Source organism: Lissotriton helveticus, chromosome 9 (assembly GCF_964261635.1).
Source record: "Lissotriton helveticus chromosome 9, aLisHel1.1, whole genome shotgun sequence".
In the NCBI taxonomy this organism is placed as follows: Eukaryota; Metazoa; Chordata; class Amphibia; order Caudata; family Salamandridae; genus Lissotriton; species Lissotriton helveticus.
Window position 1 is genome coordinate 68,436,347 of NC_136070.1, and position 18,917 is coordinate 68,455,263.

General features: G+C 44.5%; 1 protein-coding gene across 3 annotated transcripts in view; it reads left to right on the top strand.

Annotated features, from left to right (window-relative positions):
- SIPA1L1 (signal induced proliferation associated 1 like 1) overlaps positions 1-18,917 on the top strand; it is a 681,304-nt gene that overhangs the window by 442,967 nt on the left and 219,420 nt on the right. For all 3 annotated transcript variants that reach the window (XM_078659472.1, XM_078659473.1, XM_078659474.1), the window contains exons 9-10: positions 218-375; positions 17,459-18,035. In XM_078659472.1, the coding sequence (XP_078515598.1) occupies positions 218-375; positions 17,459-18,035 (735 nt within the window). The remainder of the gene's footprint in view (positions 1-217; positions 376-17,458; positions 18,036-18,917) is intronic.

Consider the following 18,917-nt stretch of genomic DNA (forward strand, 5'->3'; position numbering starts at 1 on the left):
GAGTATTGGCCTTTCTTTAAAAATGATATTGAAGCATGTTGTTAAAGAAGTACACTTTTACCACTCTTTTTTGCTTCTGCTGTCCCTTGGAGAAACATTACTCTACAATGAAAACAGAAGCTAATTGAGTTGATTATACAAATTCAATAAAGGCATTCTTTGCTTTAGTGTCCCTCAGTTGAGCAGAACTCCTAAATGTTTTTTTTTTTTTTTGTAGCTCCTGAGGAAACGCCACATCGGAAATGACATTGTGACTATAGTTTTCCAGGAGCCCGGAGCAGAGCCGTTCACTCCAAAGAATATTCGGTCTCACTTCCAGCACGTGTTTGTCATCGTGCGAGCCCACAGCCCTGGCACTGATGGAGCCTGCTACAGGTATCTGCGTTCTTCTCAAATCCTCAGTCCCACTGGGTAGGGACAGGCCCTGATGGCCTGAAGAAGGATGTCTATTTAGTAAATGTGGTGTGAGGTCTTGTGACGTCCTTGCTCTGTTGTACATCCTTGGAGGGGGAGGTGCCTTCCCTCAAAGAACAGTAAACCTGCCTCTTGCTGTCTTTTTTTTTTTACATTGCTGAGGATGTGCGACTGTTCAAATGATTGACAAATGTTTTGTATTGTAATGTATTCTGATACAAGACATGCTTTTTACTGTGTACTGGCCCCCACTCTTGATGTGGCTGGCTAATTCAGTGGCTCAGTGATCACTTGACATCCTGGCGAGAGTGGTAGTCTAATTTCCGATCAGATATTGTGTGCTATTAGTTACGTTTCCATTGAGTAAATCATTAACGTCTGAGGTGTCCCCACCACCACATGATTGCGACCATGCACTGTGATGTGCAGCTGCCTGTGGCCCCAGCAATCTTTCCGCTTTCATATTAACCTTCCCACCAATATGAATCATGCACTGTCGCCCATTCCTATGTGCTGAGATGTTCAGCCCCCCGAGAACTGGCTGTGGCACCATCCACCCCATTGCAAACTCCATAAAATGCCCTAACTCATTGGTTGAATCTTGTGCCGTTCTTTGTTTGTTACATGGTGATTGTGCCCAGGTATTGCTTCCATCCACGTTCAGGCCCTTCTCAAGCGGTTGTTTTTCAGGCTCCCACTGTCCGACAGCGCTACAGGCTGTGTGGGGCGTCAACGGGGGTGATTACCGCGCAGCAATGGATGGCCGGCATGATTACTGCCTTGTATTGATTGGGTGGTAGTGATTGCCATTTGTTATTGTGTGCTGGAAGTGATTGCTGCACGATTCTGGTTGTACTGCCTAATGCTAGTACTCACAATACGGGTATTTTCTGCCACTGTTGATGCTGAGGGAAAATGGCTCATGCAGGAATATTATACGGGGGGCCAGTTTGATGTGTAATTGAATTTGAATGAATTTGTAATCTTCACATCTTTCCGTACATCTGCTCCAAAACCTCCGAGTGGAACTTTTCTACAGCAAGTCTTGTGTGGGGTTATCTGCAGACCTCAAAATACAGTGGCCTTGGACAGTGTAGGACATCTCTGAGGAAAGGTGGTTGTCAGTGGTTGTCAGTGGTTGTGCCTAGTGTTGGAGTCAAGAGTAAGTAACTTAAAAAGGCAGGCACTGCAAATGTATTAAACTACTTGAATGTCTATTTTTTAGTACTCAGTCTAATCTTTACTACAAGTTGCGGAATGCATAAAACATGACAAACGCTGTGCTCAACTGTTTTTTCAGCATGTCCTGTTGTACGAGAACCGAATAACACAACTGGGTCAGAGACCCTGAGCATGTCTCTCCCATGGTGAGTGATTAGTCACAGTGGACTGTTCAAAAAGCACAGGGTAATATTAACTCCTCCCATTCACCTTCATCAAAAATACCCACATCACTCTCCCATTTCCCTTTTAACTGCTGCAGTACATCTGGTATGTCGTTAACCAGTTTTTTATAGGTGAGTGCGTTCGCCTGCTGGGGCATATAGTCAGTAAGAAGGCTGTCCTTTAGAATCGAGGATTCGGGTAATTGTACACCTTCAGGAGTACTGCTTGCAGTATTTGTTATATCTGCAAATAGCAATGGACTTCTGCAGCATTTGATATTTCTGTTTGCAACTCAGGTCACGGAATAATCTTCCCTCGTTTGCACAGGTCTCCTACCCTGGAGATTCCTATTATGTCCGATTTTTCAAATACCCGCTGATCCTGTAGGGAGTATAGTATTGCAGCCTACCACAATGGTATCATCTGGGTGATAGTATTTCTCCACTCTAGGACTGTTGCCTTCCTCCAGATCTCTATTATCTGCTGTGTAGGGTTCAGCCATTCGTTTTGCACCTTACCACAATATGGAGCTCTCAGGTAGCCTAGTCGCCCCATCACTGCCCTGTCCATTTGGACCGCCAGTTCCGACATTGGGAGAAACACCCACGCATTGATTACTGTGAATTGAGTTGCCCAATAATATTTTTAATGTTGGGCGCTGCTATCCTCCCCACCCCCCATCGAAACATCATCTAGTAAGTTTGGACAGGGCTATATGTGGCGACCCCTCCCATCCACAGCAGCATATGCACTCCCCCTTCAATCGCCTTAAAGTAACAGCCCGGAACCTTATAAGGAGTGTTTTACGATACATAAAGAAATCAGGGTAAAGACATTTTGAAAAGCGCCAGGGCCCTGCCCAGGAGGGAAAGGTGTAGTGATATCCAATGACTTGCGTTTTGCCCCAGTCTATGGAACACCGGTGTCAGTTAACGTTGTTAAAAAAGGTCTGAATCTGAAATAATATATATCCCTGAATATTGGAAACCTTTCTAATCCATCAATCATTCATTCATTTCTATAACACACTAATCACCCGTGACGATCTCAAGGCACTGAGCCGGGGTGGGAGTACAGCTACTGCTCGAACAGCCAGGTCTTGGGAAGTCTCCTGAAGGTCAGCAGGTCCTGGGTGTGTCGCAGCTGTGTGGGGAGGGTGTTCCATGTCTTGGCGGCAAGGTAGGAGAAGGATCTGCTGCCGGTGGGGGGTCCTGTGGATGCATGGGACTATGGCGAGGTCGGCGGAGCGAAGCTGGGAGTTCGGGGTGTAGAAGGTGAGACGCTTGTTGAGGTATGCTGGTCTGGCGTTGTGCAGTGCTTTGTGGGCATGGGTGACGAGCTTGAAGGTAATCCTCTTGTTGACTGGGAGCCAGTGCAGGTCTTTCAGGTGGGCAGTGATGTGGGTGTGGCAGGGTATGTCTAGGATGAGGCATGCAGAGGCGTTCTGTATGTGTTGGAGTCTCTTCTGGAGTTTGACCGTGGTCCCTGCGTAGAGGGCTTTGCTTTTGTCCAATCTGCTGCTGACGAGGGCCTAATCAATGTTCTCCTCAAACTCCTGGGACAGTGTAGGCACTGGGCTTCTTAGGAGGGTACAGAATGGATTTATACCAATTGATTGTATGGACAGAATATCTACCGAAGATGGGGATGATTTGCATCAGCCGATCAGGGTCATCACTGGCTCTCTTACATACGAGAGGATATCATCAACATATAGGGATATTTTACTTTCCGTTGCATTGCAGGCCCTGCATCAGCGGGTCTGGCAGAGTCCAGGCCGCCAGGGGCTCGAATGCCAGGGTGAAAATCAAGGGTGAAAGTGGGTATCCTTTCTGGGTGCCTCTGGATAAATCAAGCGCCCCTGAGCAGCTGCCATTCACCTTGACCTTGACTAGTAGTACTGCGTTTAGGAGCTGATATCATTGGAGAAACCTGGGGCCAAAACCCAGCTTCTCCAGCACTAAAACATGTTGTGCCACTTTAACCTATCAAATGCCATTTTGGCATCAAGTGATCGCACCAGCACTAGTATGTTCAAATTCGCTATTTGCCCCATCACACCATAGAAACAGCGGATATCGACTGTGCCACGGTGGGGCATAAAACTAAACTGATCTGGATGGTCTAGTGTATTAACAACTCTACCAGCGATCTTGCTAATAATTTAATCAATATCTTAACCTCCGCATCCTCCACATTTAAGACCTCTGCCGTTGTCGTAGTGACCCCAGGGGAGTAAAGGCGGGAATAGTAAGCTGTGAAAGTTTCAGCTATTTGTTCACTGCTCCTCACAGTTTCGCCTCTATCCATCCTTCTCTCATGCACCCAGCAGCTGGCTTCTTCACGTTTATCAAGCTAGGCTAAGAGCTTACCAGCTTTATTTCTAGCATCATAGAGTATGTATTGTGAGGCATGGTGGAAAGCCCCAGCCACAGCATCTTGATATTCTTTTCCCTTTAGCTGGCTTGGCGCCTATTCAGCATCTGTAGAAGACACTCCTGGTTAATACTGGAGATAGCCTGACCCCTGATCACTGTTTTTGTAGGCCTACCATAAGGTTTGGGCCGATTGGACCGAGGGTAAATTTTCTATGAAGTAGTGGTTTGTACTGGCTATCAACCCCTATCTTATTACAGGTTATTAAAAAAGCCATACATTTATGGGTGTGATTTCCCCCCAACCCCACTTCTTTTTTGTGCCCAAGAAATATTTCGCCCAAACTAGTGAGTGATAAGAGATACCACGAGCCAAGTGGCGAACCGCGGTGTAGAACTGAATGTGGTCACGCTGTGTGAGGAGGTAATCTAGACTGGATAAGCTTCCATGTGCCCCAGAGTGGAAGGTTTAGTGTCGCTCATTAGGGTTATGTGCACGCCATAGGTCCTCACATCCCACTGCCGATAAGAATTCACCCAAGAGACTACAGGAGGTCTCCAAAGTTCTGTGAGACCAGCAATGCCACCTGACTTCCAGTACTAGGTTAAATCTCCACCCATCAACATCATGCCATCTGGTAGTTGCATCAGAAAGGCAACTAAGTCAGTAAACAGTCTGGTGCGTGTGCGGTGGTACGTATACTGAACAGATGTTAGGCATCTGGCCTGTCCACCTTCTGGAGAGTGCAACGTACCGTCCCTGAACGTCCACCCGCTGGACTGCGAGTGGAAACAAGCACTTTATGATCCGTTTGCGTCGACTCAGACTTTCGACTTCGAAACAAACTCCTCCGTTGACGTCAACCCAGTGATGGTCAACGTTGAGGCCTTCACCCACACTGACACCTCGACGATGGTCAAGATCCGGAAGGCGTTCACCGTCTTCGCCAAATCGTATGACGTCGAGACATCGTTCTCCGTCGATGATCTCACGGCCGACATCGAAGCAACACTCGATGTCGGCACGGTCTCGATCGACGTCAAGGGCTAAGACAAAGCCAGCGTCAAAACACCAATCTCTGTCGGCGACATCTCTCCCGATGTCGAGATTCCGGACAACATCAGTGTCTTCTCAGCGCTGTATGCTCGTCCCAGGCATTTCAGTGACAACGCTCGATCACGACAGTCTCCCTAGTCGACGTCGACTCATTGATCTCGATCAGTAAGACAGTCTGATCGTTCAACGTCAAAGGGACACACGGGGGGTCATCAAGTTTGTGATCGCCGGAGGTTCTCCTACCGATGCCGTATAGCTGTGTCTCCATCTTCTGAGCGTTCTCAACCACAGATAACAGAGCCTCCCGCACAGGAGACAAGAGGGCAGATATCACCCTCTGTGCACTATTCTCCCAGGTGGATGTTGCCACTACATCATTGGCAGAAATCTTCAACAGGGTAGGTGCGAGAATCTCTGGACTGCTCCAGCCCCTTGCACAGGTCTCCACTGGCTTGGTTGGTGCAGACAGTAGACCTCTCTTACACCATCTCTTCAAGGGGTCGAGATCATGCTCGAACAGTGACTTCACCTACGAGAAGGAGGTCCTCCACATGTAGTCATAGGAGAAGACACAGATCTCCTTCGTGGTCTTCGTCCTCGACTCATTATTCAAAAAGGGACAAATCACCTACCTTAACAGATAGTCCACCTTCGAGAGTCTCCCCAGTGGGTGATGCTAGTACTTTTCATGGCGTACTTACCAGGAGGGCTACAAAATTGAACATTGACATGCCTACCCCTCAAACCTCATCCTCTGTGATTATTTAAACTTTGCACCAAAGATCAGCGACAAGGCCTTTTACTGCCTTTGGTACCTGTGCTCCTTCAGCCGGTCATGGATGTATTTCTCACACCAGCAACACTTAAGACTGCCCCAGCAAGGATCTTAAAAAAAGCACAGGCCTCCGTAACAGTATCCACTATTCCTTAGAGCAGATACACCTTGCGATTCTGTGATAATCGCGGTGGCGGAAAAAGACGCACGCAGTGGCCTCCTCAACGGTGCCTCTGGATAAAGAAAGCAGAACCCAGTACTGTTGGGAAAGAAAAGTTTGTGGCACCTCTGCTTAAATGTTAAAGATTTCTAGTGTCTCAGCTCTTAGTGTGCTATGATAGGGCCCTGTTGGATTCTTTGGAAAAATTTAAAGACTAGCTTCCCAAAGAGGATCGCAGAGATTTTAAGGAAGTATTACAAGAAGGGGGTTTAGTACCGAACCAGATTATTAGCGCAACAGCAGATGGAGCAATGCTATCTGCTCATTCTTATGCGCATGGGATTTGTGCCAGACGCTCATCTTGGCTTCGGCTCACTGCACTGAGGCCCAAAGTGCAGCAACAAATTCTAAACCTCCCTTTCACAAGGAGTTCCCTCTTTGGCACACACACAGACAATGAAATGGCCAGAATGAAAACTGAGCTTGATAGCCTGAAAGCAGTAGGCCTTGAAAAGAAAAAGGAATTCCGCCGCAGATACATGCCATACGACCACAGGCCATTCCATCAGAAGGTTCAAACCTCTCAATAGCAGAGGCATCAGCAGCAGCAACATCAACCCAGAACCCACCATCAGGGGCGTCGCACTTCCCCTGGGAGAGAGGGGCCCCACGCCAATCCAATACTTCAGCAAAAACACGTTCAAAGCAATGAACGTTCACGTCCCCCCACTCGCCGTTTCCCACTCCAGTGGAGGAAAGTATAGGCAACCACATGCAAGAGGGACGCAACATCACAAAGGATCAATGGGTGTTAAATATGTTGCAGAATGGGTACTCTGTTTTTGTCATCCACCCCCGGCTATCGTGCCAGTAAAAGCCGCATGCCACCATCTACAACAGGAAATCGGCCATAGAAGAAGTTCCTGTCTCTCAACGAGGACAAGGAGTATGCTCAAGTTATTTTCTGGTGAAAAAGAAAGGTCGAAAAGCAGAGTTCAGGCCTATTTCAGATCTGCGTACTCTCAACAAATCCATCCGGAGGGAAAAGTTTCGCTTCCATCAAATATATCCTCATCTCCAGCTAGGGGACTGTATGTGTTCGATAGATCTGCAGGATGCACATTTTCATGTTCCAGTTAGCCTACGTCACAGGAAGTTCCTACGCTTCATAATAGGATCCAAGCATTACCAGTTCAAAGTTCTTCCCTTCGGGTTGAAGTCTGTTCCTCTAGTGTTTGCAAAATGTGTGGCAGCTGCTCTACGGTGCCAGGGACTCTTTGTTTACCTAGCTCGATGACTTGACTTCTGAAGGGTCCACCCCCCACCCCCCCTCTCAATGTGTGAGGACCCACTATCAACACTGTCTAGCCCTTTTACAGTGACTGGCCTTCATCTCAACTTTGAGAAGTCGGTTCAACATCCTACTCCAAGAATACACCATCTGGGTACAACAATATTAATGTTAATGTCGTAGAGCTACGTATATTGTGCACACAATTGGATCATCTTCATAGACGTGTCATACAGTTTGTCACGTGCCCTACAAGCTACTCCGGCTGGAGCTGCTCCTCCACCACAAGGACATGGAGGTGGACTTGTGATTAGTAACGTCATGATTAACTCGGTGATGGGCAAATCTCCTCAGAATCGAGATGACTTGCCATTTGGCTGGCACGTTATCCAGTCTTTCCTAAAAAGGCTTGGAGCCTGTTTCACTTGCAGGTTCGCCTCCACGTGATGCTTCTGAACGTAGATATGATTTGCGTGACCACTCAAAAATTAAGACACTCAAGAGGTTTCAGGTTCCTGATCCTCCTTCTCCTTGTTCCTTTTAGGAATCATCGGATCAACAGTTTGGCGGAGGAGGGTGTCGGTATCGCACACAAGGTGAGACTGCCCAAGCAAGATGTGACCCGCAGCGCCTTTTAGATGTAAAAGTCAAGCAGGAGGATCCACCTTAATATTGTGCCCCATTTCAGAAGAAAAAAGTTTCCGCTTTGATTTCAAAGTATGCCGCAGATAGTGAGAACCCTGCTTCTCGACAAGAGTTGGACGGTAATCCTCCTCTACAGCGTGACGGAGGTTACCATAGTGTGGCAGATACTCCACCAACGTCTAAATGCGAAAGCAACTGACACTCGTTATTTCCAACAGCTTCTTCAGCCACTCTTTGGCTCCTGAGAGCCGCTATTTGACTTCTTACAGTGCGTTAGGCAATCAAAAAAGATATGTGATATTGCCTTTGGGATATACTAATAGCCCAGGCGTCTTTGTGGCACGCATTGTTTCAACTTTACATGAGATTGACCCTAATGCCTTTTCGTAAGTTGATGACATTTATTTGACTGATGAGATAAATTCTTATCTGATGCGTGTTGATCGCATTGTCACTCATTTTGCAAAGTTAGGATACAAATTTAATTTTTCGAAATCACACATTGCCTTTCTTGCATTGCTTTTCCTTGGTTATGAACTCAATAAGGAAGGTAGGGGGTTGGCCCCCCACTTTCTGGAGAAATTTGCTCAATTGCAGCCTTCCTCACCCTTAAAAAATAGTCTTTCCTCGGTTTTCTGAATTTTGTCAGGACTAACATTCCTGATTATGCCCAGCGAATCAAGCCGCTATACGCGTTGCTACAACCTTCTTTTTTGTCTTCTAGTTGACTTCTGGAACACACAGCAGTCCTTAGGCCTTTGCAGTCTGATCTGCTTGCGACTCAGGAGCATCAGGGTTCACTTACGTGACTTTAAATGAAGGGGACACTGTTCCCATTGCTCATGAATCACATTTGTATACTCCAGCTGAGATGCGTTTCTCTTCTACAGAAAATACTTTGCCAGTAGTCCTGATGGTGATTCTGAAAGAATGCTCTTTGGCTCAGGGAAAAACATTTTCATGGTCTCGCCAGTGCCTGCTTTAGAAGCAGTCACGCAGGCCTGGTCCTTCATTCCAAAGCCTTGCATCCACAATGGATACAATGGGTTAGTTCTTTGACGTCGGCTGATGTCAACGTTATCTTTGACCCTTCTTTGCAAACACAAGAGTTTTTACAATATAAACATGTTCATCCTTTTCCTTGATCGTTTCTTCATCTTGATCAGTACAAATGCATTATTTACACTAATGGGTTTGCGCAACCAGCCATTTGTTCTAGACATGCTTATTCTACGGCCTGCACAATTGTTGCAGGTACAGTTGTTGATGGAAATTTCTAAAATTCCTTGGTGCACACAAAATCTCTTGAAGATCGTACGGCTCAATTAGCGGAGCTACGTGCTTTTGTTTTGGCTCTTGAACTCGCTGATCCAGATGTTCCTACACTTGTGGTGTGCGATTCATTTTACTGTGTACAATCCTTCAATGGTAATTTATTCTTCATGACACAAAATGATTTTCGTGATTTTAAAGGTAGCTTGTAATAAAGCATTAAATGCTTTGGGTCTGAGTGGCTGCTCTTCAGGAACGTTTGCCACTCACATATGTTATCCATATATTGGGCCATCAACATGTGGGAGCACACACCGTTGATAATTCGCTGGCTGAAGAGGCCGCCAAATCTGCAGTAGCCACTTGTTCAGTAGCAGCAGTCACTAGGTCTATGACTAAAATTGATGAGGATATTCTGGCGGCTATAGCTGCGACGAAAGAGGGGATGGAGTATCCCCACGGTTTCCCTTAACGTTACACATATAATTTGTCATCTGATCAATTTCCATTTGTAACTATTCCACCCATTGGGGATTGGCTGATTACCAATGAGGACCGCAGGGTTTCTTTGATAATAGCTGCACATGAGGGAATTGCTTCGGCACATGCCGGACTGACCGCCACTATTTACCTTTTATAACAACGTGTTTGGTGGTGTGGTTTGTACCAACAGGCACGTAAATATGTTCTTTCCTGTGGCATTTGACAGCAGATTAAACCTTCAACTGTTTCATGTCCACCCCACACTCAACTGTACATTTCAAATCAACCATTTGGTTATATTTATCTTGATGACTGCGGTCCTTTAACATCTGATAATGCTTTTAAGTATATCTTGGTTCTGGTGTACTCATGTACTAGATTCCTTTGGGTTTGGTTACAACTTAGTGCTGACGTTCAAACTGTTTTAAAGATTTGTGTGTCTTTGTAGGGACATTTGCCTGTGGCGCCTTCCATTCTGACCAAGGTCCTGCTATTGCCCCTAAGGCTTACCGGGATGCGATGAAGTCTTTGGGTTTGCAGGTGCAATTCTAGTCTCCATATCAACCTGAGGGCATTTCTGTTGTGGAGTGGCTGAACGGTGACTTAAAGCAATCTTTAACAGCGAGACTATTGGGTCGGGGCTGGCTCACTCCTCTTTATGGTGGCCAACGTGCACTTAACAATCTCCATTGGAGATCTCGGGGGTAGGCGGACCTTTATGAAATGCTCTTTGGCATTAAATGTTTGTTCACACCTTGATGGTCAAGACGTTGTGGCGGCTGCTGCAACGTTTGACGTAGATAACCATTGTGCTGTGTTACAAGATCTACAAAAGGCTTGTGATACACAAGCGACAGCCCATTTGACCTCTTCCACGGATGCAGCGGTGCTGATTCCGGTTTCTGGCTGGCTTCGTAAAGTTGCAGATCCGGTCTGAGAGAAGGTGGAGAGCAAAAAAGAATTTGGTCCGTCATGCTGGGCACCAGTCAAAGTCCTTGGTTTGAAGGGCACCCGTACTGCGATCATCCCTCCACTGCCTGGTCATAAGGAGAATCAATGCATTTCAATCGAACATGTCAAGCTACACCATATGGCTGATTCTGAATAGTAGGCTCAAGAACATTCCGCGCTGGGATGTTTCACTGAATCCAATGGCTTCCCTTTCCCCGACAACTCCCCAACATATGGAGGGAGAGATGGAATCTTCAATTGATGTGTTGCCTGTTTTGACGTCAACATCTACAACTGCGGATAATGAGTATTCTTCTCCACCAGTTAATATTATAATTGACATTCCTGAAAGAATGATACATTCACCTTCCAGTGAAGAACAAACCGTGTTGTTTCAGCTGGGGTCCAATGGTTACTATATGGACCATAATAGCTTTTCTTCTGATACATCTTCATTGTCATAGTCTGTGGCAGAACCCTTACACGTATTAGTGTTCATCTCCTTGTTTAAAAAGACTTACCTGTTGCCGCCCTGGACATACGTCTGGATGGTGCTGACGATGGTGTTCCTTTAAATGTGGATTGGGTTTGGTTTGTGACTGTGTTTTTCCTGTTGATTAATGGCCATTACCTCCCTGAACCCTCAGCCGTGAACTTGCTTAACGGAGTTCTGGCCCCTCACACTTCATCTCATAAAATGAAACGAGATCAAGCCCTAGGTAATACTTCAGCATTCCCAATTGTTGATGGCATTGTTTGGGATAAAGTGCCATTATATATCCATGGCCCAACAGAGCTATTAAACATTCCATACGTATTCCGCGTAACTTTAGGTGATATGGTTTTATCCAGAATACACTCTGACTGGAATGTTAACGCTGTTTATTCATTGTTTTCCTATTTGAAATATTATACTGCTTTTGGCACTGAAGATTTATATTTGAATTTGGCAAATTACGCAGATTTATTCTGTTACCAACATTATGGCCATCATTTTTTTACACAAGACTAATACTCAGAGACCATATTCTAATTATACCCACTGGGAACATATCCCAACTGAGTAACAGGGGAGCTCAAAGCCCCAACAAAGTAAATGTATGTATTTTACAGGTTATAATATTATAATCTGAGTCCTATTTTTATAAACTAAAGATACCTAACCGGACAACAGTTATGCTGACCCATACTATATTAGTCGTCTACTTGTCTTTCATAACTGATTTGTCCGTGAAAGGTTATGATTACTGGAAGGACACGATTGATTTAAAATCCATTTGGGGTACCACGGATTAGCAAGTGCAGGGTACTGAATCATTGCTTCGCATATGTCTGATATAGTGTCAGTTCATATTTTCAAAGGAAAGGGTAGTGCAGACTTCTTGTTTTGGTTCAGCTACGGGAAAAAATCAAAATACTCCCTCCATTCAATTATTGGCTGCTTATGACACATGGCAAACACATACGAACTACACAATGGAGGACTTAACTGTCCTGTTTCAGAATGGCTCATGCAATTCTTTCATTATTGACCCCTTGGGATGGCAAAAGCCCTCTAATGCATGTCAATTGCGCATTTTGAATACCACATAAGGGTTTACACAGTCTAGACCTGATCCCCATTTTCCACATTCCCACACAGTTACCACATATTCTGAAGGTAAATTATGTGAATGGAAGTTGGAACATTCAACATGGTCATCTGTAAAACAGCATCTTTCCCTGTTGGGCAGTGACATAGTGTGTGATAATTTTCTTTTAGGTCCAAAGTTCCCTCGCGCAAATTTTTTTGTTTATGCACCACAAAATGAATTTTATAAACTATCGCAGATGAAAGCTGTGGTACGCCTGCGCCAAATTGACCAAAATAATTTAGTAAAAGTTCTTGCAGTGGTCGATAAAAGAATTAGTACACTGTCTTCACGTACATATACTTTAGGTAATATTTTATCAGTATTTGACATTGTTCAAAATGAAGTGTGTGTTTTGTACCATGGTCAAAATCCGTTACGTTCTGTAATGCAATTGGGTTGGACCTTGGAAAACTCTCCAAACGTGGAAAAGTATCATGGAAGTATTTGAATGCTTCTGCACTGTTTTTGCCATTTAAATTGACAGATAAACAGAAATGGATGCCCTTGAAAGACTCGACAAACACATTGTTACATTTTGAGTAACTAGAAGGGTTACCATTTCCACTGATTCAGCTGTGTGGTTAATACATGGGGTTATTTCACTGCCAATCTCACCCTTTCAGTTCACGGCCTGCATGAAACACTATACAGTTGGTCGATATGAGCCCCTCAGCAGTAGCTATATTCATGAATTATTGCTGTTGCCTTTCACCTTTCGATATCCGCGTGCAGATAAGGAGGTTTTCCTTACAGGGGAGGATTGTAATTCGACAGTGGGACACTCCCTAGTCTGCAAACAAGTGAAATTTCGCGGTGCCTGCAACGATTCTGCCCCGAATCTGGCCTGTTTTTAAAAAGGGACCCCAGCCATTATTCCCGCACTGACTTTGCTTTCTAATGGAAGTTAACCTTTTTAAAATAACCACGACTGCTGTGGCTTTCGGGAAGGCATCCCGTATGTATCCCAGAAACGGAGTAGATTAGATCCTAATCTTACGTTCAGAATCTAATCTACTCCGTTTCCGCAAACAGTTAAAACTTTACTATTCTCCTACCCTGACTAAAGTTCCTTGCATCCAGCTTGCAGTCTCTGTAGCGCTAGGACGCCTCAGGGTAACCATCGCGCTTTATAAATCTTCATTTCATTTCATATAGTAATGGTTTCACAACGTGTTGCATTTTGCAGTAATGTCCTGTTTACACAATCGCATGGGATTGTAGATAGTTTGCTTTGGCTTCCATTCTGACTTCTGAAAACAGATTTCAATAAGCTAAGCAGCCTCAAAGCGCTATTGTTTCAAAAAGAAGTGGCTCACATCGGCTCGAGAGACCTTCGAATTGCAGGTGGCAAGAACCACAAGTGAGATTCAGTCACTGCTAAACATGAATCTCCCACTCCGTTTTAGAGAATTAATTCATTAAATATTTAATGCATCTGAAACTGAGGGCCTTGCCACTTTTTTAAAGTTGTGGGATCCGGCCTGGTCACCTCTTTTCAGATTTTTTTTTGTTTTGGAGTAATACCAGCTTTTATCCATTCTATTTTTTCCAGCACCTTCGGAGGGTTTCCCCTATTGCTCCTGCTGATTTGTGGCATTCTTGTACCTCTACTGCTGCTCTGCAATGGCTGCTCTATCTGTGGAACTGGCAAACCCGGTCCAGTTGCATTTGTACCGTAATCTGATGCACCGGCTTTTTGGTGCAATGCCATTGAAAGCTCTTGACATAGACTATTAGCTGACATCCTGTTATGCCTACTTCACCTGAGTGCAGCTGCCTCCTATGCCCTTTTCAATGGGCCCTGGATGTCTGCCTCCCCAATACCGCACACTCTGCCCTGGATTACGAACTGTTAATGGGTGCGTTGAATTGCCATGCCCAGGAATGTTCCATGGGTAGGCTCTTGGTGTGTTATCCTCTACTTGTACCAACTGCAGACTTGAGTACCTGTGCTTGCGCGCAGCTTCTCTTGGATCGGAGTTTCATTAAAGTTAACACAAGTTGCCAGGATATGCTCCCAACGGCCTCTGGGTATCAGGATCATATGTGCTTTGTTGGCTTGCATACCATTTTACTATGGAAGGTTCAGACAACATATTGGAGTTTATGGCATTTCCCGCAACATTATTGGCTCTGAAGATTCGCTGTGAAAGGATGTTTTTGGGCAGTTGGCTGTTTTTAAATTTGAGAAAAAAATGTTTTGTGGCCCACAAATATTCTACTTTGGATACCACTGAGACACTTTGCCTCTGATTTTTGTTTTAGCCCAGTGCAAGCGACCTGTCCAAGGGGAGGGTGTCCCGTTCCCATGAGGACATTGTCGTTTTCTCTAAGCTAGCGTGAGCACGCAGCAGCTTGCCTGCTGCTTTGCGCACGTTACTACACTACTTTATTTTTGCAATAATTCCTATGGCTGTTTTCACATGAGAACCCATTGCTGGGTTCACTCTCTGCAGGTTCCTGGGATTTTGACTGAACATTGAGAGCAAGGTCGAACAACAATGCCCCTTGTTGTTTTTTTCTAGCCAGGCCGTAGCCCTTAGACATAATATACCCATGCAGCTGTTGTTTTGACAGCATACTTTTGTTTTTAGTGTGGTGCATGAATAGGTGACACACACTTCGAGAGGGACCTTTCCAGGGCAAAGAGTGAGACCGCACCTATTATGTAGATCTACCGTCTATAGGCTAAGGTATGGGGTCTGCTGACAAAGCCCAGAGATCTTCTAATATATAATAATAATACTTCTTAGCATTGGGAGGGAGGTTAGGCTAGTCTATTTTCTTTCTATGATTACAACTCCCTTCATGATTTATGTAAATGTAAATGTAAATGTAGTTGAGCTTATATAGCGCACAGCTACCCGCAGTGGGTTTCCCGGCGCTTGCTTAGGGAACCCTTCCTGGTATTCCCCTGTGAGATAGCAGGGTATCCACAAGGTGAAAGTCAGGCATCCCGCCGCGAGGGGCCGTTGTGGAGACTAAGCAAGCTATTGCCCAGAGTCGCAGAGTGTGAACCCGTGAGTCGAGGAGGCACCGGGGTGAGAATTATCAAGTCTGTGGAATTTTTAGCCCAAGACCCGCTGAGGCGGGGAATTGAACCCTGGTCCAGGACCGATCTCAGCTTCCGGGTCTGCTGCCTCTAACCCCTGAGCCACACTTCTCCATTTATGGACTAGCTGCTATGCTGACAGTATTTGTACTATGCATTTTCCTGCTTGTTGAACATATAATGCATGTTAGGGCAGGTTAGTTAAAATAAATATTTTTTTTTTCACAACTGTGGGTTAAAATAAATATTTTAAACTGTTTTGTGTCTCTGTCAGATCTTATTGTGGACAAGTACAAGAGTGCGAGCGAAAGGGAGTGTCTCTTGTTACCGAGATTCCTGGGAGGTCTGGGAGTGTTGTGTTCTGGGGTGTCTAATCCTTTGTTTCTCTGTGAGTGAGTAGGAGAGCAAGTGAGACACTATAGCTAGTCCGTCCTGGGCTCATGGGTACTAAGGTAGTAGGATGACTCCGTCCCTATACACCAAGGTCCTATAATCCTGGGCATAGTTCTGTTTTTGGGCAGAACCCCTCAACAATGCTATACTGTTTGCCATTTCTGTAGTTGCTGTAAACTAAATGGTGTGTATGTATAGTGCTTATGTGGAGACCTTAACAGATCGGAGGAAAGAAGAGCAATCAAGAAGTGATACATTAGGAGGCGAGGATGCAGTCTGCTAGAGATGAAGTGTTGAAGTAAGTTTTGAAATATCATATTTTTTGGGGGGGGTTTGAAGTGCATTGCTGCTGAATGCACCTAGGGGAGCAGAGTTACCATACCATCCTGCCTTTTACTCTCCTCTTCTGCTCCATCTTCAGCTAGTCTCTGGCCTGTCCTCCGCCCTCACCTCTGCAGGCACCTCTTTGTGCTCAATTTATTTCAAGAAAGAGTGGGAGCAAAGTACAGTAAGACTTTTGGAATGACTTTTAAGAGAGGAGGGTTTCCTCCACTCAGTCGCTTTTCGATAAGCTCCTGTGTTACAGTCCCTCTCAAGACCTCGCACACCGGCGTAGATGCTGGTGTGTGAGGTCCTGAGAGAGACCGTAATATAGGAGCTTAGGGTTTTCGGCCGACACTATGGCTGATAGCTCAAGATATTGATAGTCTTTTGAAAAGGACGTACGTTTCAATTATGGTGTAGGAAATATGCCTATGTTACTCTAATATTCCTTCTGGCCTTGAGAAAGTTATGGTGGTTGTGCGGATGAAACACAAGTTAATTTTAATTAAGAAGTTGGAAAGAACTATGTTTCTGTGGTGCAACTATGCACTGAATGTTTTCAAAATGGTCTCAGAAGAACAGAGTAAAGAATTTGACATCTGGGATACTCAATGGATTATTGAATTGTTCTCTGGTTGTGCTCACAAAATCTATACCCAAGATTGAGCTTTTCTTCTTGTTGACTGGCAAGGTGTGGCTGTGCCTCCTTGGTTGAGCACATTGGGAGGAAATTTTAGTCTGGGTTAGCTGATTGTGCGGGTTGTAGTGCAAGTTTTATATTCTGACTACCACTTATGTAAACACCTTTTGAATAAGAGCTAGGATTTGGGGGCTATGAGATAATGGGATTAGAGGTATGCTACTTTCCTGGGTAATGAAGAAGTATTCCAGACACTTCTTTACTTGGACCCTCAAAAACCAGAAAGTTGCGACCACTGGCCTGTCATGCATTGACAATAGATGTTATAATGTGTGGTGCGTCTGGCCTAAGCCAGCCCTGACATTACCTGTATGGCAAGTATAGGCCTGCTTTGATCCACAGATGAAGCAAAGAGTACGTGGCGCTAGCAGTTGGTTACAAAAGACATTTGTAATGTTACTATAAGTCTGTTGTCCTGTGGTGAGTTGTTTGTGCTATAAAATGACCTTTAAATACATATATAATCATGATGAAGCTTTGGTATTATAATAGATTAAAAAATGAAGTGTTCTTTTACCTGCTAAATATCTTGTGTCTATGTTCTAGTGTTGCTGTGACGAGATCAAGAGATGTACCTTCCTTCGGTCCACCCATTCCAAACGGAGTCACTTTCCCAAAATCCTCTGTGTTCCGGGACTTCCTTCTTGCCAAAGTCATTAATGCAGAGAACGCTGCTCATAAATCTGAGAAGTTTAGGGCCATGGCCACAAGGACCCGGCAGGAATACTTGAAGGACCTGGCAGAGAAGAATGTTACCAGCACTGCTATTGACCCTTCAGGCAAGTTTCCTTTCATCTCATTGGCATCAAAAAAGAAAGAGAAGACAAAGCCTTATCCAGGAGCGGAACTCTTAAGTTGTGGCGCGGTTATGTGGAATGTTCATGTGGAGGACTACATCAGTGCTTTAGAAATGGAGTGCCTCTTGGGTATTTCTTATGAAATTGTGGCTCTTATAGAGCAGGATACAAAGACTGTGGTGTTTAACTGCTCAACCCGTGATGTGATTGGGTGGACTGTTAGTGATACCACCATCAAGATATTTTATGAGCGTGGTGAGTCTGTCTTCGTCCGGAGCTTCAACAACAACACTGAAGATATTAAGGATATCATCAAAAGACTGGAGGTTTGTATTTTTCCCTTACTTTAGAAAAATAAGCAAATACCTGAGTTACTTGATGTTGTTTTTGTAATCTTGAGCAAATATTCCACTTACTGTGTATTGCACTTCTGATATGTGTAGTACTTTGCTGAACTCTGTTATAAGAGGAATTTAGTTTAAGAGGACTGTACATTATTGAATTTCGAGGTACCTAAAAACAAACTCCTGTTTCATGTGCTTTACCATGTGCTGCTTACTACACACACATTGAAACCTACTTTGAAAAAGGTCTTAGTTTATTTGATATGTTAAAAGGAAAAATACATCAATTATAGTAATCTCATTAAAAAAAAATATTTCCTATCAAAAGAGCACAATCCATTTCCTTTTATAAAACACAACTCGACATTGTTCTCTTTCACAATTCAGTAGGCATGCCCCATCCAATCAGGTATAGGGCTTCAAGGTCGTGTTAGGGTTGATGCCTCATTTAGCCCTATTGGTAGGTTTTTTCCGCCCTTCTTCAGGACTGATCATTATTGGACAATTAAGCAGTCTATCTCATGAGAATTTAAAATACATAGGAGTACACCAATATCAAAGGTCACTCGTTTTTTTATTATTAGTACTCTTGTGTAGCCTCTTATTTTTTTCTAGCTCTGATTAATCACCACCTCTTTATTCGAGAGAGCTTCGCCTCAGCAAATCATTTCCAAGCTTTGTCTAAACTCGAATAGGTGACTTTGTTAAACAAAGAGCCCTCCTCTTGAGTGAAACCTCAGTATATTCGCCATTGCAACCACCTGCAGCTATTTTATTTATTTATTTATTTTGGAATCTTGTATAGCGCACAGTTACCCTTAGGCATCCCGGCGCTCGTTCATGACTCAGGGAAATGGCACAAAA